We start from the raw sequence: 22,634 nt of genomic DNA, 5'->3' as shown, positions 1-22,634 counted from the left end.
AACCAATACATTTACAGTGATCAATATGCTATTTTCTCAATGTTTAAGGCTGTAATAAGATTTTTACATTCAATATGTGTGTAACCTAATAGGCCTGTAGCATTTTCCACTGGGGTCAAGAGGCTGCTTGAGGGGAAGAAGAAAAAACATTTGTTTTCAATATAACTTTTTTTCATTGACAGTCATAATTGACAGACTTAGTAAAAGGCACAGTATAGGGCAGTCCTTCAAAGAGAACAGAGCCAGGGGTAGAGTCCTACATCAGGCCGTGTGACAGGGCTCGTGGCGTAGCAACTCTTTCACTTTGCGGGCGCGTGCTCGGGGCGCGCTCACACCGGCTATTGTGTTTGGTTTTTATCAACAAGGAGACCACCGTGGACTACTGCGGGTACTGAGCTGGCCAACTGAACCACAGGGACTCCTGAAACCATGGCGGACGAACAAGAAATAATGTGCAAATTAGAGAATATCCTGGAAATACGGTAAGGCCCGGACGTGGGATTAAACAAATCATTGTCAGGTGTTTGCCACGTACTTAGAAACGTTATCTTTGACAACGTTAGCCGGCCAATAATAACCCCAATGGCTTCGCTTTTGTTACTGAGCTAGCTAATATTAGCTGGTATGCTGCGAACCCCTGTCTTTAATAGGTTTTAGCTCTTCTCCTTACAGCTAGTGTCCGAAAGCTATGGCAAGCAATCACCACAGGCTAAATAAGACGAGATATAAATACGCTGCCGTTACAGTTCGGCATCAGCTTTCCAGATGTGTGTCAACAAAATGCCAGATGTGCGATGCTTTTTGTATCTGTAGCTAAACTAGCTGCTTAGCTAGCAAGGTTATCTGTCTGTCATAAACTCACTACACACCAGGGGTGTTTGCCTGCCCTCTGTGTTTACAGGCCCGCTTAATGACTGTGTAATAGATGGAGAGAAAACATAAATAGATACACTTAATAAGAAGATTTTACGACTGTGGTTATTCTGCTTAAATCAATTAGAATATATTTAGAGAATTAATATATTTATTAGGATAACAAAAGTATTCTGATTCAAATGATTGTCCAGTGGGGTGAAATTGTATCTAAAGACAATGCTGTTATTCATAATTTGAAGTTCAAACCGCTGCATGCCAAATGTAAATGGTTTTTAGAGCTTGTTCTTTTGTGATATCTGTGTGTGTGTGTGTGTGTGTGTGTGTGTGTGTGTGTGTGTGTGTGTGTGCGCGCGTGTGTGTGCGCGTGTGTTACATCTTGTATTTTTGATTCTCTTGCATTTATGAGGGTAATAAGAATAACCTGGTGCCTTCTGTCTGTTGTCTGTCCTGCTGGCTGCAGGAACAAGACTATCCAGATGCAGAAGATTAAGTCTCGTCTGAAGGTTGAGTTTGAATCTCTGGAGTCTGAGGAGAAACATCTGAAAGAGTACAAACAAGAGATGGATCTGCTCCTACAAGAGAAAATGGCTCATGTTGAGGAGCTGCGGCTCATCCATGCTGATATCAATGTGGTGAGTGAGTACTATAAAGCCTTGTTTCCACTGAGTGGTGCGGCACGGTTCGGCTCTGCCTTCTTTCATTAGCGTTTCCACCGTTTAAAGTTTGGTAGGGTCCCAAAATAAGCGAGCTGAGCTGCACCTATTTTAGACCCTTCTGTTGGGGTACCAAGCCGTCCCAAAGGCTCCCAGAAAGGGTGGAGCTACACACTGCAGTCCGTTGATTGGCCGACAGTATCATTTCAGCGTTAAACCGCCATGTGTAGTCACCTCGGCAGTTTTTGACAACCCTGGGATAGCAATGTTTAAGTAACTGCACATAATAAAGATATAATAGTTCAGTGCCTTTTCAGTGTGTGTGATAAACTGACTAAAAGCTAATCATTATATTATAACTAGGGATGCACCGATCCACTATTTTTAGTTCCGATCCGATTCCGATATCTGGGTTTTGGATATCGGCCGATACCGATACTGTCCGATACGATATCATAATTATTATAAATATTTTTGTTGGTTGTGATGTTATGTGTAAGGTAAGGAATGCTTAAGCAATTCTAATTTAAAAGAGCAAGATATATACACAAATGCATATAGGTTTATATTAAAGGCTGACTATGCAATATTTTAATGAAAATATCAATTATAGAGTCACACAAAAATAATCCTTCTCAATGATCAATTCTGCCCCACTAGAATATGTGGTGGTCTGTTTGTCTGAACAGTCTTCCTCTCTCTGGCTGTATTTTACATAGTAGAATTTGTTACAATGCAGAAGCCTCTCCACTTCCTTGACTTGGGTTAGCTTTGGTTAGCTCACTGGCTAACAAACTGATATGTACTGTATGTCTAACTCGCACAGGCTCGTTCGCTCTTTCATAGTTAAAAAAAAAAACTATTGATTAAAACATTTGCAATTTCCAATAGACTCTGAATTCAAACTCTCTACAATGGCTTTACATATAGTCACTAAATCCCGACGTTTGATCTCCTTCTGTGAATATTTGTGAAATCTTCAACCCTTGTCCCCTCAGATGGAGAGCACCATCAAGCAGTCAGAGAATGACCTGAACAAGCTTCTAGAAACCACTCGCCGCCTGCACGATGAGTACAAGCCTCTGAAGGAGCATGTGGATGCCCTCAGGATGACCTTAGGTCTGCACAGGCTGCCCAACCTCAACGAAGAGGAGGAGAAGCTCTCCCTGGAGTCAGTATACACACACACAAACGCACACACACAAAGACCAAGAAATGCATAAAAGGCACATTGAATGGAGGTTTTATGGCATATTTAGGTCTTATTAACAGTGTTTTCCACTAGTGCATTTACAATGTCCAGCAAAATATACCCAAAGCTGTAGCTACACCGTGCATGGGTAATTATTAATAATAATATGTATGACTTTATTCAGGACACAATGGAAAGTCCTTAATTCTGAGTGCACGGCTTCATTCCACCTGATGTGTCTCTAACCAGACCTCATAATGTGTCAGGCCCGTCACCAGCAGTATACCAGTTTGCAAGATTTTAGCTTTGTGGCAAACTAATCTAAACTTTTACACAACATACAGTCAGCTTTCTTTTTTAGCTTGTTTGTAGCAATTGACTGTTAGCTGCTGAGCTAGTATGCTGTGATAGTGATAAAGTGTTGGCTTTTTGCTTGTGGAGGTTTTATTACACAGTGCAAACACAGGACAGAGACAGGACGTCAGGAGAGAAAGAGTAGCCAGCTAGAATTGTTTAGATGTCTGTCGACGGGTGCTTAGGGAAACCCCTGCAATAATCTTTCTCATTAACATAGTGTTTTCTATAGGGCATTATTGATGATGTAGATCAGAAAGTATTTTTGACTATAGGTAAAGATCACTTTCAACATCTGTAAGATATACCCATTATGATGCAACCAAGCCCCAACCTCAGCGATTTTTACCAGCATCCAATAAGGAAGTGACCACAACTGTAGTAACCCGGAAGTGCCACTGGGGGCTGGATGCAGAAGACAGCCATTTCTCATTGACTCCAATGTTAAACAGGCCGTTTTCACAGCATTATTAAACCTATTTCAGGCCTGGATTAATATAACATTCTAGTCTGTATGTTTAGGTCATATCTCCATGACAACACTGAGGGGGGTGAATTTTTTTGGACCACGCTAGTTTTTATTCTTTTGGAAGTTAAAATGTATTGGCGCGATCTCTTGAGTGACAGCTCTCCGCCCGTTGTGCCTCACTTTGCCTCGGAGGTATACGTCAGCTATCTCCCTCCCCCCGACGTGAGGCGGAGTAAAAATCTCACAAAATGGCGACGCGCACAAACCAGGATTATTGGATGCCGTGTGAATAACTGAGATCAGCCTGGATGCTACATCCATATTATTTACTATCTATGGATGCAACCTTACAGATTGTCAGACATACAGTAGGGGAGGACGGGGGAATGTGAGGCATCGGGTAATGTGAGACACCCCCTGTATCTAGGACACGGAACACATTTTTGTGAGATATATGTTTTGAGGCCCCTCTCATTTCACCTTGGCCATGAAAGAGAGGACCTCATGGTGATGTTGTAAGCATGTTTTTTTCACAAAGATGTCTTTTTTGCATGTAAAAGTAAATGTTCTTGCTGTCAACTTAATCGATTGTTGTGCCTAATCAAATTGATTCAGGTAGAAAAACTTCTATCACACATGTTGATGAACTACCAACATATGAAACCATGTGATAACTGAAGATTAGCCTGAATTGCTGAGAGAGGTAGTTTTTTCTCAAATTGTGGCAGTGGGGTAAAGTGAGACAAATGCTGTGGGGTAAAGTGAGACAGTGTCTGTGCCCTCTTTTAATGAATCCATTATATTTGAGGTAGCAAGGAGACTAGTTTGAACAGACAAAAGACAATGTGAATGAATGAAAACCTTTATTTATACAAACTCGAAAGGCATTGAGGTTCCCCTCATTTACAACGCCGACGAGCGCACAACACAACAACAACAACAACAATAACAACAGAGTGACATAGAATAAAACAGAGAAACACAAAATCCTAGCAAGATAAAAAGATCAAAAGAAATAAAGAATTACAATAAAAGAGCTTAAAAAATGAATTCAGTTAAAACAAATGCAGTGGTGATGGTGAAAATTAGAAATCATAGATTTAAAAGAACAAAAAGTGGGGAGAATGGTCATTTTGAAGTTGCTCTGAAGGGCATTCCAAGAGGTGGGGGCACTATAGCTAAAGGCAGTTGTTCCCAGCTTAGAATGAGCTCTAGGAACCTTTAAGAGCAGCAGCTCACTGGATCGGGTACTATAAGACTGAGAGTTCCAGTCGAGCATAGCTGATAAATAGGGTGGCTGTTTACCAATTAAGGATTTAAAAATAAATAAAAACCAATGTAACTCACGTCTCAATGACAGGGATGGCCAGCCGACTTTTTCATACAGGGAGCAGTGATGAGTTTTAAAGGAATCACCTGTAATGAATCTAAGGGCTGAATGGTACACTGAGTCAAGGGGTTTTAGGGCAGTAGCAGAGGCATGTCTATAAACTATATCTCCATAATCCAGCACTGATAAAAACACTGCTTCGATTACCCTTTTCCTACAAATTTTTGGGGGCTGGAGGTGGGGGTTGATGGTTGAAGGGGTGTCAGCAAGGGCATGGTTTGGCACGTGTGTAGTGACCTTTAACATCAATAGACACTAAGAAATATGTCTTTATTCAATGATGATCCCAATAAAACAAATGCAGAAAAAAAGACTCAAAAGATGGAAAATGACAGCTGGGTGTAGTCCTGTTCTGAGTCCCAGACTGTTCTGGTTCTGATTGTCCTTTACGCTGACCCCCAGACACTAGCTGGCTCTAAGGGTCCTGTGTTCTAACCCCCAGACTGTTTAAGGGGCCACTCACACTAGGGCCGCGGCCCTGTGCCCGAGCTCATTTGCATACTAAAGTCTAGAACGTTTGGCTAGTGTGACCACGCCATCCGTATTCCAGCACGGAACAGCCCCTTGGCCACGGCACACTTGGGAGAGGTGTGCCATGGCCAAAGTACAGATGCTAATGAGATGACACGCGCACAAGCAAGCGCACAGGCGGCGTTCCTGACGTGAATTTATTAAGGGTGCATTGTCCATTAACGTCCGCTGCCTTTCTAGTCGGCACCAGAATTGCCCACCACTTGGACTGTAGCTACATAAAATGTGTGAGAATTAACGTGTGTAGGCCTAGGTGTGGGCTAATAAAAGAGGGAGAGAGCTAAATAGGTGAGCGCAGAAAGCAAAGCAAAAAGGTGTTCGTGTTTACTCACGTTTGTCAGATGATTTTTTTCTTTTTCCTCCCGTCAGCTGTCATAATACTGTCTTTACGCATAGCGGTGGAGACGAACACAAAACAACACACAACGGGACTCCGCGGCCCGGTGATAAGGAAACATTAGCCTACACTAAGGTTTAACAAGAAACTTTATAAAGACACTTAAAAAAACGATCTCTGCCCGTACAAAAAGTTCTGACTTGGATTACTTGATGGAGTGATCGATGTGTATAAAACCATCCGGTACGTATGGTCTGATGACGGGCCGTTATATTAATAATAAACAGCGTGCTGCACAAATATGAGACTGTCCATCGCGACCTATTACGTCAAGGCTACATTTAAAAAAATTAAAACAATAGATTAAGGATTCTCGTTGCTCTAGTTTGGAAGTGGAATATTTGATGCAAATTTGGCCGGATGAAAATATTCACAAACAGTCGTATAGCCTACAAGTAGACTACGCTCCGAATCCTAAACGCGCACGGTGACGTAGGCAAGGTGCAATCGTGCCCAGGCCACGAGCAGTGTGACCACGGGCCAGCGGGGGGAAGGGGGGGGGGGGGGGGGGGATCGTGCTGAATCTTCCTGCAGCACGGAACAGGCAAACGGCGCTAGTGTGAGTGGGCCCTTAATCCACAGGTGGGGTAAAGTGAGACACATGACAACTTTTTTTTAAACAATCATATTTTCACTGCCCTTTTTCTTGAATAAATTCTGCTAATGCCCATTTCTAGGAAACATCCTGAATTAATGGGAAAAGTGTAAATTTGAGTGATGAATAATTTTAGCTCGCTTACAGGGGAGCAAATGTAAAAAGTGTCTCAGATTACCCCGTTCTCCCCTATAAGAAAGAAAACAGAATCCACCTTCTAGTGCCAAGAAAGCTTTGAAAAATAATCAGCTCACAGAATTTGTAAAAAACTGAATAGTGTTGTTGATTGACTGCAACTACAGACAGCATTTCATTGTGCATCAACATAGCACTACATGTGACTGCATGATGTAGGGGAGAACGGGGTAATTTGTCACATGGGTTGGATGTCACATTCGTTATATCTCGCCACCAGAGCGCGCTAGCTCTGAAATGTTGATATAAAAAAGGTCCAGAATTGGGATCAGAGGTCACATACATAGACTTCCTTGGAGGAAGACAGCTGCATTTCAGGTGAGAGGATGTTTTGTGTTTTTCATGTAAAATTCCAAATATTTTGCTTCTCAGTATTTTTCTTCTAGGCTTTTACACAATGGGTTTATAACAAAACACTTGTTACTCTCAGAAAGTGTGAAGGGTAAACTATAGTTTAGATTGTGCTTAGCAAGCTAATTAGTTGTCAGATGGTTGTTGGCCTTGATGCTAGCAAGAAATTCAAGTTGGGGTTGGTCGTCAAATTTTTTGGGGGGTTGGTTGTCACATGTTATCTCAAGGCTGCAGCCAGAAAAGGAACCCAATAACGAAAGAAATTGTCAAGCTGTATCCTCACTGACACCCCAGAGAAGGAAAGAATAGAGCAGGAAAAGGCAGCTAGCAAGCAAAAGAAAAAAGGGCAACAAAATCAAAACAACCCAGTGCATCCCAAACTAGACCAGCTGCCAAGGCTACAGAACGTTATGTATGCCTATTTGTCAACTTGACAATGCAATTAAACTTTCAAATTTAGTTCTACTTTCTTGCCTTCTTTTTAAGATTTTTCCCATTAAGATAACATTGTGACAAACAACCCCATAGTGTGTGACAACCGACCCCTTGATGGGGTTGGTTGTCACAATGTGTCAGAGTGTCTTTGATGGTAAATTACTTCTTCATTACAATAAGTTGGAAAAAAAGAGAGACACACATTTCTAGCCAACACCTTAAGCTTCAATTTAATGTAGGAATGGCTATTGACAGATGTTTTGGTGATGAGCAATTCTCACTAGAGTAAAAAGTGTGCCTACTTACCCCGTTCTCCCCTACTATGTAAAAATATTAAAAAACACTATCTACAAATTTACATTGTTAACTGTGCAGAGCAAAATCAGGCTTACAGGGACATAATGAATTGATTACTTGTGTTTATTTTAAGGCCACAAGTACAGTTAATGGTAGTGTCTACTACAGAGAATAAGAGTACACGAGTGGGGCATGGTAGTACAACTGATGAAATCAATGACTTTGAAAAAATAAACCCATTCACATGTAGGGGAGAACGGGGTAATCTGAGCCACTTTTTACATTTGCTCCCCTCTAAGCGAGCTAAAATGATCACTCAAATTTACACATTTCCCATTAATTCAGGATGTTTCCTAGAAATGGGCATTAGCAGATTTTTTCAAGACAAAGGGCTGTGAAAATATGATTGTTTTAAAAAAAGTTGTCATGTGGCTCACTTTACCCCAGCTGTGGGGTAAACTGAGACGGACAAGAAAAATCAAGGGGGTAAACTGATCCATTTACTTTTTCCACTCTGAAACTACCATAACAACAGATCTTGTAACAGTTAGAATCCTGAAAGCTAGCCACACATTCCAGAACTAATGTCAGACTAGTAAAAGAATGATGGGGTTTGGTCAATTAAGCAAAGCTAATTTTCTAAACACTTGAAAGTAACTCTGAACAAAATCAAATACAACATATTATAATTCAAAAGGTTTTAATAAGATTCAAATGAAAGATAGAACCAGTTAGATTAGAACACAGTCTGGGGGTCAGAACACAGGACCCTTGGAGCCAGCTTGTGTCTGGGGGTCAAAGCATAGGAAAATCAGAACCAGCGAGAACAGCCTGGGACTCAGAACACAGGAAAAGACCCAACTGGATTATAACATCAGCCTGTCATACTCTACAATTAGGCCTACTCTACATTCCAGCCCTGAAGGTTACAGGGAAAGATGAGAAGGTGCTCTTTCCGTGTGGTTGTCCCAGGTCGTCTTCCTGGTGTATTCCCTTGGCATGATGGCTTTTCTACAATGTGTATGACATTAAAATAAAACATATGTTATGTAATATTACATTAAAATATGTTTAAGACTAAACTTAACTTGTGCCTCATGGTGGGGGAAAGTGAGACAGTGGCTCACTTTCCCCCACAGCATTTGGCTCACTTTCCCCCACCACCACAATTTGAGAAAAAAACTACCTCTCTTAGCATTTCAGGCTAATCTTTAGCTAATATAATCACATGGTTTTTATATGTTGGTAGTTCATCAACACGTATGATAGAAGTTTTTCTACGTGAATACGTTTGCTTTGGCACAACAGTTGATTAAGTTGACAGCAAGAAAATTTACTTTTACATGCAAAAAAAACATGCTTACCACAGCACCATGAGGTCCTCTCTTTCATAGAGGTCCTCTCTTTCATATCAGGGCCATGGGGAAATGAGGGGCTTGAAAACATATACAGGTCCTTCTCATATAATTAGCATATTGTGATAAAGTTCAATATTTTCTGTAATGTACTGATAAACATTAGACTTTCATATATTTTAGATTCATTACACACAACTGAAGTAGTTCAAGCCTTTTATTGTTTTAATATTGATGATTTTGCCAAAAAAGTAAAGAAAAACCAAAAATCCTTATCTCAAAAAATGTGCATATTTCATCCGACCAATAAAAGAAAAGTGTTTTTAATACAAAAAAGTCAACCTTCAAATAATTATGTTCAGTTATGCACTCAATACTTGGTCGGGAATCCTTTCGCAGAAATGACTGCTTCAATCAGGGTTCAACATAACTTTTTTTCCCTACTGGCCCGCCGGGCCAGTGGATCCGAGTTTTACTGGCCCCTTGTATATTTTCACTGGCCCTGCACACACTTTTTTTTTCTTCATAATTTAGTGTCAATAATTATAATACCTGTATTAGAAAAATAAAGAAAGATAACCAGATCTAAAGGGAATATCTATACTGTAACAGTATAGATATTCCCTTTAGATTTGGTTATTTTTCTTTTAGTTAATTATATGAAATGTTGATATTGCTCATACACATAATATAAAACCAGGCAAACATATTGAATGTGAAGCCTACAACTGAAAGTATGTTGAAAGAGTGGGCCAGTATTTTAAAGTCCAGTAGTTTGATGATTGTTTTTATTCTTGAATTTGGGCAGTTTAATGAATAGTTCACCTGCAGAAGTCATGTTCAAACATAAAAAAAAATAAGAGATGAAGGTCTGATCATTCTTTGTGGTGTGGTAGGCTGTTTTTATTGCTTTCTCTAGCCTATATGCATTAGGGATGTGAATGTGTCGACCGAATGACCGGTTTTCCACTTGCGCTCAAGTTGACTTTAAAAATAGAATAGAAATCCGAAAATCAGTGTTATGCCGTTTTTTTTTAATGGGAGATTTCACCGTGTATGTGAGTTCACGTCTGGTCGTGAGCGCGCTGCAGGAGTGTCACTTCTCCATGAAGTGTCAGCTTCACATAAGAGTCCGGTGTGGGACCATTTTTTCAAACTATTGATAAAAAACAATGCAGTGCAAAATATGCAGCATAAGTTAAACGCTCGTCTAAGACTATGACGTTAAATCACCTTAGAAACACACAATGCCTTCGTCCGATCACAGCAGGGTTTCACCGTGTGATCTCGCCAGCGAGTGAGCCGCCGCGCAGATGAACTGTGGTTTGTGGCTAAAATAATAACCGGGGATATTCTCCCCGTTAGCGATTTCAATGGGAAAGACTTCTGCGATCTGATTGAATGTCTCGAGCCTGAAAACACAGTGCCAAACTGCGCGACTATAGGAACTGTACAGTGAGCGGAGTCCCTCCGTTCCTTTCTGTCTACAACCGACACAATCACCAGAGACGCATTCACAGCGTTTAAATAATTTGTATTACCATTGGGGTTTGGATGCAAATACTGTTACATTACGGCGGCAGATAAAGGAAAAGCGCAGTTATCATTTTCTGCACCTCAACCTCTGCTGTGGGAAGAAAGAAAGGGGGCAAAGCAAGTCGATTGATTTGTCGACTCGCAGGCGGACGGTAGGCAGCTCTGCCAACGGAGCGAGAGTGCACCCGTTTGTTGCTCCGCCTGTCAAAACGCCCACGCATCGGTTGTCCACTGGCCTTTCATTAAAAAATATATTTTATATTAGGTTTATTATATTGAGTCTTAAATAAACACTGCTTTCATTACGACTCTCAACGCGCATTTCAATGAACCATGATGTAGTCTACAAAAAGATACTGAACTGTGATTGGCCAGTCACTGGCCCGGGCGGGACAGTGACTGGCCAATCAACTTGCCCTGCATATGATTTTACTGGCCCCGGGCCATCGGGCTATACGTTATGTCGAACCCTGTTCAATGCGGCGTGGCATGGAGGTAATCAGCCTGTGGCACTGCTGAGGTGTTATGGAGGCCCAGGATGCTTCGATAGCGGCCTTAAGCTCATCCACAGTGTTGGGTCTGGTGTCTCTCAACTTCCTCTTCACAATATCCCACATATTCTCTATGGGGTTCAGGTCAGGAGAGTTGGCAGGCCAATTGAGCACAGTAATACCATGGTCAGTAAACCATTTACCAGTTGTTTTGGCACTGTGAGCAGGTGCCAGGTCTGGTTGAAAAATGAAATCTTCATCTCCATAAAGCTTTTCTGCAGATGTGAAGCATGAAGTGCTCCAAAATCTCCTGATAGCTAGCTGCATTGACCCTGGCTTTGATAAAACACAGTGGACCAACACCAGCACCAGCAGCTGACATGGCACCCCAGACCATCACTGACTGTGGGTACTTGACACTGGACTTCAGGCATTTTGGCATTTCCTTCTCCCCAGTCTTCCTCCAGACTCTGGCACCTTGATTTCCGAATGACATGCAAAATTTGCTTTCATCCGAAAAAAGTACTTTGGACCACTGAGCAACAGTCCAGTGCTGCTTCTCTGTAGCCCAGGTCAGGCGCTTCTGCCGCTGTTTCTGGTTCAAAAGTGGCTTGACCTGGGGAATGCGGCACCTGTAGCCCATTTCCTGCACACGCCTGTGCACGGTGGCTCTGGATGTTTCTACTCCAGACTCAGTCCACTGCTTCCGCAGGTCCCCCAAGGTCTGGAATCGGCCCTTCTCCACAATCCTCCTCAGGGTCCGGTCACCTCTTCTGGTTGTGCAGCGTTTTCTGCCACACTTTTTCCTTCCCACAGACTTCCCACTGAGGTGCCTTGATACAGCACTGTGGGAACAGCCTATTCGCTCAGAAATTTCTTTCTGTGTCTTACCCTCTTGCTTGAGGGTGTCAATGATGGCCTTCTGGACAGCAGTCAGGTCGGCAGTCTTACCCATGATTGCGGTTTTGAGTAATGAACCAGGCTGGGAGTTTTTAAAAGCCTCAGGAATCTTTTGCAGGTGTTTAGAGTTAATTAGTTTGATTCAGATGATTAGGTTAAGAGCTTGTTTAGAGTACCTTTTCATGATATGCTAATTTTTTGAGATAGGAATTTGGGGTTTTCATGAGCTGTATGCCAAAATCATCAGTATTAAAACAACAAAAGACCTGAAATATTTCAGTTGGTGTGCAATGAATCTAAAATATATGAAAGTTCAATTATTATCATTACATTATGGAAAATAATCAACTTTATCACAATATGCTAATTATATGAGAAGGACCTGTATATCACATGTCCAAAAATGTTTTCCGTTGCCTAGATACAGGGGGTGCCTCACATTACCCGATGCCTCAGATTCCCCCATTCTCCCCTATGTCAAAAAGATGTTGTCTACTGCAGTCATCTAAATACTGCCCTCTTGCTTCAGTCTATTAATAGAGATAATAACATATGGTCTACTGTATCAAGTCCTGAACTACAACCTATCAGGCTGCAACAGCCCCAACAAGGATTCATTTATGACCTTGTGCCAGAGCCATCCAGCCACAACACAAACCAAACTGGAACATTGTTATTAATGTCTTATTATTATTCACAACCTTTACCAATGGCATAGAACTATATGAAATCACACAGCAAGGTTTTCACACAAGCAACCAGCAAAAACCATTCAGATGCACAGGAGAGAGAGTTATCTGTTAGAAGTTTTCACTTGGTTGATGTCCACAGAGACTAAAGAAAAAAAATACTAAATAAGATCTCAGAAACTGTTATCTTTCAAAGTTAAATATGTTTGTTTCTCAATACCTGAAAAGACAGTAGAGCTAGATATGTTCACCATATTATATGAAGATTTTAGATTATGCTTTCTAAGTAGAGATACTACATTCATAATAGTAGTTTTCCATTCGTTTTCTTGTTGAAGTGTAATAATCTTATGATGAACTTCTTTGTAAATATTGATAGTGCTGCAAATTGATACACATCTGTCCAACAATCCTGCTTTAAGCAATGAGTTATTACAAAATAACATGTTGATTAATGTTGAGTTGGGGAATATTTTTAGTTGGATCCCATGTTTTGATCACATTTCTCACATGTCAGAGGCCAATGTCAGTTCACCATGGTGTTAGATTGATATCTGTAAACCTTGGCCAATAAGCAGAGTACTACAATATCTATCATATACAGTACTATAGGACTGAGAGGGGAAAGGTGGACGGCCTTAAAATTTACTCATAGACGCATAGAAACTGCATTGAGCTTTTGGGAAAAATACATATATTCTTACTTTAAATAGACTCACTATGTGAGAGGCTATGTAGCTTTTATTTCACCTTTCTTAACGTCTCTACGAGGAACTTTCAGTTTGTGTTAATTTTTGCGCCCCCTTTGGACAAAAGCGATAGTGCTTTTACCACACCAGTTGTTGTTCCTGGGTGAGCATACCCGGACAAAGGCATTAAGAAAACTGATGGTCTCGTTTGCATGCAAATAGGATCATCTGAGGAAAAATTAGACTGTTTCAGATATATTTAAATTCCTCGTAGCTACTTTAACATGTCTTGGCGTAAATGTGGAGGACATTCAAAGTATTTAATAGGTCTTCATTCTCTTTGTTGAAATGTATATTTGGAAAATCGGTCCAACTCAATTTCCTATCCTTTTGTCCAGATTCTTTGGCATCAGAATCTGTCACGGATGCTAGTGAGCAAAGACGTTGCAGGCTCATACAGGGGGTTGTGACAGGTAGCCTCATCCACTGAACTGGACTAGCAGAGCCTCAGGGTGTGTTAGCTCTTAGTTCTGGCCGTGGTGCGTTTCACTGCATAGGAAACTGCTCTAAATACAGAGCACTAAGCCAATGGCCTGGATTGTTATGGGTGTCTAGGGGGCTGTTTATTCGGGACAAGCCAAATGTTTCCCTTTCAAGTGTAAGTTTGGACGGTTGTGGTAAAAGGAAATTGTTTTTTATCCGTGAAATCTTCTCTTCCATTTTACACACAAAACTAAAGACCAACTTTTTCCAATTGTTTAGTGCTCCTTGATTCACAGATACACCTGTCAAGATGCAACACTGTGGACTTATCACTTTAGGATTTATTTTCTTACTCAAGAGGACAAGTTCAATATGAGTTGTAACTTTTATAACTTGGTTGGTTTCGGATATTTTATGCCCTGAAAATTGAAATGTAATAATTACCAATAAAGAACTTTTAGTTACGAGGGAGTGTGCTGCTTCCCTGCTGCTGTGCACACTGGCAGCATTGTTGGCTGGCTCTCAGTAGGGCTGTGTACTGTGTGAAAGCTGAGATGATTAGTTGTGGCCAGATGGTCGTCACTTCACTTTTCCTTCTTGATGTTCCCTCAGTTTATGAGCTAGAACGTTGAGGCTTATCACTGTTGTTCTTCACTGAGTTTTCTTTAGAAGACATCCCAGTGACACATTTATTATAATGTTCTATTACATGCACATTTTGCTTCCACCAAGTAATTCTAGGGTAATTTGATCTATCCGTAATATTAATGTTAGAATATGTGGCACTCCTTGCTTGGCTGGATCATGGTTATAGGAAAGACAACCCATTCTGAATGTCCTGTGACTGTTCTACTCTCTTGCAACCCTATTTTGAGAGAAACCAGAGAGCGTAAAGAAATGAGATATCACTTTTTTACTTTTGAAAATGGGCCAGTCAGGCATAAAGTCCAAGGCCAAATATCTTTCCCAACCCTCCCCTGCCCTGCCCACACTCACACGCAACCCTCAAACACTCTCACAATGACTGCTCAGCTTCTGCTCAGAGTTTTACACAGAAAGAAGATGCGTGAGATATAAAAAAAAGATTCCTTTGCATTTGGTTTTGCCTCTCCACGTCTCATAGCACACAACTAATCTCAACCATGATATGATTCACAAGCCTTAAATAAGAATGACAGCTAACCAGGTCTTTCTTTGCTCTGAACAGTTACTTTGAGAAGCAGAAGGCAGAGTGGCAGAAGGAGCCACATGAGCCTGCTATCCCAGAATCCCTTGCTGCAGCTGCAGCAGCAGCACAGCAGCTTCAAGTCTCCAGGAAGCAAGATGCCCGGCAGACGGCCACCTTTAGACAGCAACCCCCACCTATGAAGGTATTGACCCTGCTGACCTCAAATACAAGCCAGGATGTGAAAATAGTGTTTGAATAGTCTGTGGATGGTGAACCTCATAATAAAGCAGCTATGTTCAATGTGTAGTTTGTTCTTTCTTGATGATGGAAACTCTGAATGTCTTAAATGTTATTGGCTCCTCGTTGTACCATATATGGAGAAAATAGAAAAACCTTGACACCACCATCATTACAGAATGAAGGAGCTTAGACTCCAAGATACCTCATCAAGTTGCATATATCTACAACATAGCAAGTACATAACATGAAGTCATCACCCCCCCCCCCCCCCCCCCTCTCTCTCTCTCTAGGCCTGCCTCTCCTGCCATCAGCAGATCCATCGTAATGCTCCCATCTGCCCACTGTGTAAGGCCAAGAGCCGCTCCCGCAATCCAAAGAAACCCAAGAGGAAGCCAGATGAGTAGAGCCTCTCTACCCTGGGCTTCAGTAGGGCTAAAAAGGGACCTGGTCCAATACACTGATCTAAGGTCAGTCGTGTACATCACAATACATGGCAGAAAGAACAGATCTGTGCTTCTGGACAAACCACTTTGTCTTAGTACCTTTTCATAAACTGTCAAAAATGTATTGAGGATCTGGTAATGTCATTCTGTTGTTTGTTTTGATCAGTGCCCTGTATTTGTTTGTATGCTATTGTTTGATTAATATAGTAGCTTGACTAGTAGCCCTAACCATGTAACTGCAATAATGCAAAACGTAACTTTGTTAAATGTCCAAATCATTTGGCCCATGTTGCTATCATTTCCTGCCTTAGCTTTTGTACTGTACTTTTTGTTATGCATGCATGCTTCGTGGCTGTCTTTACTTTGTGTGCCAATAAAAAAAACAACACTTAGGTTTCATTTCTAAGTTAAATAAAAGACAATGTTGTTGTAATGTTTACAGTGTTCAAGTAACATACTGGATAAAAAAAAGGCCAGACTCATTTTGCTCTGAATTGTGTTTGACTTTAATATAGTGACAAGAAAATAAATGGATGTTTTGTATGAACCTTGTTAGTATGCCCTTTTTTAAAATGCAAACAAAGGTTGGATATTTAGTTTCTGTTTTTTAGCCATGAGAACATAAACACAGCTATTAGCTGAGCCTGGTAACCTAGGAGACCACCATCGGCGTGTAGATCAGGCTTGATTGGGCTAAATGGGTGAGGATTAGCCTGTGTCGAATGTAAGAGGTAGCTAATAGGAATATGTTGGAGTCCACCATATCGTCCCTTTGGTTGTTAATAACAGTGTGCCCGGCATGTCTGCAGCTAGCTCGTCTGAAAAAGGACAGTGAGGGCCTGCTAAATGAGTTCCTCTTTTTTGGTCAGGGTAACCCTTCATTTCATCTGTTGCCAGGGCAACCCCACGTTCCTTTGTTGTTGCTAAGGCAACCCCAGGTTGCTGTGACCCTCATATCTCTGCCAAGTAGTCCCTCCTAAATCCAGACAGGGCTTTGGGAGACCTGGCACCAACCGCCCTACCGTGCACTTTTCTAGAACAGAAATAAAGAAATAATTTAAATCAATATTCATTTGAATAGACGCAGATTAGTTGGAGACATATGGCTTGCATGGGACCTTCAAGGCTCTCGTCTTACTCCATAGCTGTTGTGTGTGTGTTGAGTCTTTCTCAGGGTTTGAAACTGCAGTTGTGTCTTCCTCCTGATAAAACGTTTCAAGGCCAGTGAAGCCCGTTCCTGCTCACACGCAGCGCAGACAGCAGGATCATGGAGCTCCGCCTCTGCAGCCTGTACAACTCAAAACATACAAAGTTAAGATTTGGAGGATTTGAAGAAAAAGCGTCCATTCTTTTCTCTCTTTTTTTTTTACAAGCACGTGAGGAAAGTGAGGGTGTTTTTACTCGTCTCATCTCCTCATTGAAGGTCCGGAGCCTCAGCATTGAGATGAGTTGAGGGGGGACGGGCTGGACCGAGGGACCTTGACCCGTTATGTGGAGGGAGGTTCCATCATCTCTGGACTCGTCCCCGGGTTCAACTCGTCTTTCACACGGGCTGCTCTGCTGCCTCCCTCCGGCTCTCCTCCCCGACACACACTGGAGCTGCTGCTGCTTGTTTCGCACAAGATGACGAATCATTCGTCCGCAGTGATTTCTTAGCGCTTCCTCCTCCATTTTGTAACCACCCAAATAAAGCACTTTAATTGGGTCGAATCAGATTTAAAGCAATACAATTTAGTATGTGACAACATGTAATCTAAGCGGTTGTCCGAGTTTGCCGGGTGAAATCAATCCCGAGTGTCGCACCAAAAGAAAACTGTTTATTTGACCAAAACCAGCCCTTTAGGCGTCACATTAAAACGAGATTATAATAGTTCAACCTTCTTTATAGGTCCATGAGTTCAACGTGCATAACAAAAAAATCAATCACACACTTCCTGTCCCTGTTTACTGTTTACCTCTTCTTTTAGTGTCGCACTTCCTGACATAGACGCGACACTACCGCCATCTGGTGGTCGACAGGGGAAACTTTTGTCTATGTATTAATTATCCAAAGATTCAGTGTTGGGGAATAGTGTAACTACATTTTACAGAAGCTTGCTTGCCTCATAAGTTAAGCATTTAAACTCAACATTTTTAAAGTCTTAACAGTCAACAGAGTGTAAGCGAACGACGCAAAGTTAACTGTTCATCCACCTGCGCGATCAATGCATTGGAATTGTTCTCCGTATGTGTGCACACAACACTAAACTATGGCCATCTAAACCGGTGGTAGCGCTACCTTACCTCCTTTAAAGAACAGCTGATGTGCATTCAGTCGGCTCGAATTCCCGGCTTCCCTCGCCGTGTTTCCCGTCTCTGTTGCCCTGTGCAGCAGGTGAGCGAACGCGCTGCAGCGGAGTCCCCCCCCCCCCCGCTGTCCAGATCAGCTGTGCAGGTGAGAAGCAGCTGTCGAGCACTGTGCACTCCTCCTTTGTCGCCGTCACCACACGCGAGGAAAAAGTCGGATATCCAAAAAAGTCCACCAAAAGTTTGATTTGACTAGGTTTTTGACAATTGTAGAGGCCAAGCCCAAGCTTTAAGCCCCGAGATGCTGTACCGCGGAGTACCTTCTTGACGCATATTTCCTTGTTGTTATGAATGAGAGTCAGAGTCGTATTTGCAATTAAAACCATCCGTTCGGTTTATTCTTCTTTCAAGTGATTACAAACATATTCCTTTGCTGCAGCCAAGTTGTATGGCGTGCTACGTGACTGAGGCTATGGCTGTGTCTTGATTCAGAGACCACGCACTTGGTAGGACGCAGTCTCGCGGTCTATGAAGGCTATAGCCTATGAAGGCCGATTTTAAGGCCGGTTTTAAGGCCAACGAGCCTTTTTAAATGAGACGGTCTCCGCAGGTCTCCGTTTACGAGCATTTCCGGTTCACGTAACAAGCCGTTACCTTGCGTGACGACTCGCCGCTCCTGTGCTGCCTAGCAACCCTGATTGCTGCCAACAGAGACAGCCCTGTCAACGGAGGAAAAAAGAAAAATAAGTTGCCTACCAGACGAAAAGAAAAAAAAGTACAAGAAAAAAAAAGGAAGATAAAAGTTAAGAAGATGGAGCAACACGTTGCTGTTTTGTTATTTTTTATTTTATTTTATGCCATCTCTGAAAAAAACGCAATGAATCTTGGGATATGTTGGGCCACGAAGGATACATCTGATGCAGCCTTCAAAACCGTGAAACGAAGGCTGCATTTCACGACCGCATATGAGGAGCCTTGCAAGGAGCCTTGCAAACGGGACAGCCTTTGCGCGCCGCTATGACGCAATCGGTCTTCAAATGCAGCCTTCGTAGGCTGCAATACCCATGCAATACCTGAATCAAGACACAGCCTGGCTGTGTCTTGATTCAGAGACCACGCACTTGGTAGGACGCAGTCTCGCGGTCTATGAAGGCTATAGCCTATGAAGGCCGATTTTAAGGCCGGTTTTAAGGCCAACGAGCCTTGTTAAACGGGACGGTCTCCGCAGGTCTCGGTTTACGAGCATTTCCGGTTTACGTAACAAGCCGTTACCTTGCGTGACGACTCGCCGCTCCTGTGCTGCCTAGCAACCCTGATTGCTGCCAACGGAGACAACCCTGTCAACGGAGGAAAAAAGAAAAAGAAGTTGCCTACCAGACGAAAAGAAAAAAAAGTACAAGAAAAAAAGAAAGGAAGATAAAAGTTAAGAAGATGGAGCAACACGTTTCTGTTTTGTTATTTTTTATTTTATTTTATGCCATCTCTGAAAAAAACGCAATGAATCATGGGATATGTTAGGCTGCGAAGGATACATCTGATGCAGCCTTCAAAACTGCTTCAAAACCGTGAAACGAAGGCTGCATTTCACGACCGCATATGAGGAGCCTTGCGAGGAGCCTTGCAAATGGGACAGCCTTTGCGCGCCGCTATGACGCAATCGGTCTTCAAATGCAGCCTACGAGGCCGGTTCCAAGACCGCAACCCCTGAATCAAGACACAGCCAGGGGCAACTTATTTTTCTTTTTTCCTCCGCTGACAGGGCTGTCTCCGTTGGCAGCAATCAGGGTTGCTAGGCAGCACAGGAGCGGCGAGTCGTCACGCAAGGTAACGGCTTGTTACGTAAACCGGAAATGCTCGTAAACGGAGACCTGCGGAGACCGTCTCGTTTAACAAGGCTCGTTGGCCTTAAAACCGGCCTTAAAATCGGCCTTCATAGGCTATAGCCTTCATAGACCGCGAGACTGCGTCCTACCAAGTCCGTGGTCTCTGAATCAAGACACAGCCACCGTGTCTTGATTCAGGGGTTGCACCCTACGTAGGCTGCATTTGAAGACCGATTGCGTCATAGCGGCGCGCAAAGGCTGTCCCGTTTGCAAGGCTCCTTGCAAGGCTCCTCATATGCGGCCGAGAAATGCAGCCTTCGTTTCACGGTTTTGAAGGCTGCATCAGATGTATCCTTCACAGCCCAACATGTCCCATGATTCATTGCGTTTTTTTCAGAGATGGCATAAAATAAAATAAAAAATAACAAAACAGCAACGTGTTGCTCCATCTTCTTAACTTTTATCTTCCTTTCTTTTTTTCTTGTAGCCTACTTTTTTTTCTTTTCGTCTGATAGGCAACTTCTTTTTCTTTTTTCCTCCGTTGACAGGGCTGTCTCCGTTGGCAGCAATCAGGGTTGCTAGGCAGCACAGGAGCGGCGAGTCGTCACGCAAGGTAACGGCTTGTTACGTAAACCGGAAATGCTCGTAAACCGAGACCTGCGGAGACCGTCTCATTTAACAAGGCTCGTTGGCCTTAAAACCGGCCTTAAAATCGGCCTTCATAGGCTATAGCCTTCATAGACCGCGAGACTGCGTCCTACCAAGTGCGTGGTCTCTGTAATGGGATACAGCCTGAGTGTATGGTCAAAAAACGTTTGTCTTCCGGGTAGCAAACTGCGGAACCACAGATTGGTTCTTACTTATATAGACCCCTGATTGGCTCTACATGAGGCATCGGGTAATGTGAGCCACCCCCTGTATCTAGGCAACGGAAAACATTTTTTGTCATGTGAGATATACGTTTTCAAGCCCCTCTCATTTCCCCATGACCCTGAAAGAGAGGACCTCATGGTGCTGTGGTAAGCATGTTTTTTTCACCAAAATAGGTATTTTGCATGTAAAAGTAAATTTTCTTGCTGTCAACTTAATCAACTGTTGTGCCAAAGCAAATGTATTCACGTAGAAAAACTTCTATCATACGTGTTGATGAACTACCAACATATGAAACCATGTGACGCTGATAACTGAAGATTAGCCTGAAATGCTAAGAAAGGTAGTTTTTTCTCAAATTGTGGTGGTGGGGGAAAGTGAGCCACTGTCTCACTTTCCCCCACCATGAGGCAGAAGTTAAGTTTAGTCTTAAACATATTTTAATGTAATATTACATGTCATACACATTGTAGAAAAGCCATCATGCCAAGGAAATACACCAGGAAGACGACCTGGGGCAACCACACGGAAAGAGCACCTTCTCATCTTTCCCTGTAACCTTCAGGGCTGGAATGTAGAGTAGGCCTAGTTGTAGAGTATGACAGGCTGATGTTATAATCCAGTTGGGTCTTCTCCTGTGCTCTGAGTCCCAGGCTGTTCTCGCTGGTTCTGATTTTCCTATGCTTTGACCCCCAGACACTAGCTGGCTCTAAGGGTCCTGTTTTCTGACCCCCAGACTGTGTTCTAATCTAACTGGTTCTATCTTTCATTTGAATCTTATTAAAACCTTTTGAATTATAATATGTTGTATTTGATTTTGTTCAGAGTTACTTTCAAGTGTTTAGAAAATTTGCTTTGCTTAATTGACCAAACCCCATCATTCTTTTACTAGTCCGACATTAGTTCTGGAATGTGTGGCTAGCTTTCAGGATTATAACTGTTACAATATGTGTTGTTATGGTAGTTTCAGAGTGGAAAGTGGTTTACCCCCAGCTGGTTCACTTTACCCCCTTGATTTTCCTGGTCTGGCTCAGTTTACCCCACAGCTGGGGTAAAGTGAGCCACATGACAACTTTTTTTAAAACAATCATATTTTCACTGCCCTTTGTCTTGAAAAAATTCTTCTAATGCCCATTTCTAGGAAACATCCTGAATTAATGGCAAATGTGTAAATTTGAGTGATAAATCATTTTAGCTTGCTTAGAGGGGGGCAAATGTAAAAAGTGGCTCAGATTACCCCGTTCTCCCCTACATTGTTATTTTAATGTTTTTTTACAAAGAAGTTTGAACTACTTTTTCTAAGTAGCTTGATTTAACTGGACTACATTTCTCCCTATGGTAGCTTTGCTGGGGTTCAACTTCTTCCATTGTGAATTCATATGGAGTTTGCTAAACTACGTTTTCAAATGAGCTTCCCGACACTGCAACGATTCAATTAAGTTTAGAAAATATATTTTCATCTTTTCACCATGTTTTGGGTTTTTTTTTGTTTTGAATTTGCAGAAAGTTTTGAAAAATCCAGAATGCCTGAGAGCCTTACTGCATTATATTCCATTATAGTTGTTTCTTTAGGAACCTGAATTTTGTCTTTTCCTTCACAGAAAAAAAATATTTCCACTATAAAATGATGCATAAAAGGCACAGATAGATGAATAAAAATCCACCAGAATGCAGGAAATTAAGTGTTTGACGCTCAAAATTTGAGCGTCATTTGAGCACCCCCACCTATAATTTGTCCCCCAAAATGTTGAAATGAAACCTAGCCTATGACCCTGTACGCAGGTTGTATACAATATATTCATAGATATGTTGTTTTTACTTTTTGGATTAAAAAGAAAGCATGTCAGTAAACTCCATGTCGGCCCTTAGTGTGATTATCATTTCCTTTGTAAAAATGAGTTTGACACCCCTGATATAGGTAATGTA

The 22,634-nt window shown here is 42.1% G+C and overlaps 2 protein-coding genes across 4 annotated transcripts; one reads left to right on the top strand and one right to left on the bottom strand.

The window, feature by feature from the left end:
* Window positions 1-350: 350 nt before the first annotated feature.
* On the top strand, window positions 351-16,276 carry zc4h2 (zinc finger, C4H2 domain containing). The gene is made up of 5 exons (XM_080034984.1): window positions 351-482; window positions 1,337-1,508; window positions 2,528-2,700; window positions 15,086-15,248; window positions 15,577-16,276. Exons 1-5 carry the CDS (start codon window positions 430-432, stop codon window positions 15,688-15,690), a joined length of 675 nt encoding a protein of 224 aa, XP_079891110.1. The 5' UTR covers window positions 351-429; the 3' UTR covers window positions 15,691-16,276.
* A 136-nt stretch (window positions 16,277-16,412) lies between these two features.
* LOC307256112 (uncharacterized protein) lies at window positions 16,413-18,130 on the bottom strand. Of its 3 annotated transcripts, none has more exons than XM_080034986.1 (4): window positions 18,013-18,130; window positions 17,131-17,337; window positions 16,868-17,017; window positions 16,413-16,762 (listed from the first exon to the last, which is right to left on the bottom strand). In XM_080034986.1, the coding sequence occupies exons 1-4, from the start codon at window positions 18,037-18,039 to the stop codon at window positions 16,748-16,750; spliced, it is 399 nt and encodes a 132-aa protein (XP_079891112.1). In that variant the 5' UTR covers window positions 18,040-18,130; the 3' UTR covers window positions 16,413-16,747. The 3 variants fall into 3 exon arrangements, with proteins under 3 accessions (XP_079891112.1, XP_079891113.1, XP_079891111.1); XM_080034987.1 differs by having other exon boundaries at window positions 17,131-17,334; XM_080034985.1 differs by lacking the exon at window positions 18,013-18,130 and having other exon boundaries at window positions 17,131-17,659.
* Window positions 18,131-22,634: the final 4,504 nt, after the last annotated feature.

Source organism: Ammodytes marinus (assembly GCF_949987685.1).
Source record: "Ammodytes marinus genome assembly, chromosome: 10".
NCBI classification, from domain to species: Eukaryota; Metazoa; Chordata; class Actinopteri; order Uranoscopiformes; family Ammodytidae; genus Ammodytes; species Ammodytes marinus.
The sequence above is the reverse complement of the archived record's forward strand: the minus strand, read 5'-3'. Positions and strand labels throughout refer to the sequence as shown.

Coding starts and splice junctions, on each gene's coding strand:
- zc4h2 (XM_080034984.1), top strand. CDS start 430: ATGGCGGACGAACAAGAAATAATGTGCAAATTAGAGAATATCCTGGAA. Junction 483..1,336: donor GAGAATATCCTGGAAATACG/GTAAGGCCCGGA, acceptor TGCTGGCTGCAG/GAACAAGACTATCCAGATGC. Junction 15,249..15,576: donor AGCAACCCCCACCTATGAAG/GTATTGACCCTG, acceptor CTCTCTCTCTAG/GCCTGCCTCTCCTGCCATCA.
- LOC307256112 (XM_080034985.1), bottom strand. CDS start 17,400: ATGGAGGAGGAAGCGCTAAGAAATCACTGCGGACGAATGATTCGTCAT. Junction 17,018..17,130: donor TCAATGAGGAGATGAGACGA/GTAAAAACACCC, acceptor TGAGTTGTACAG/GCTGCAGAGGCGGAGCTCCA.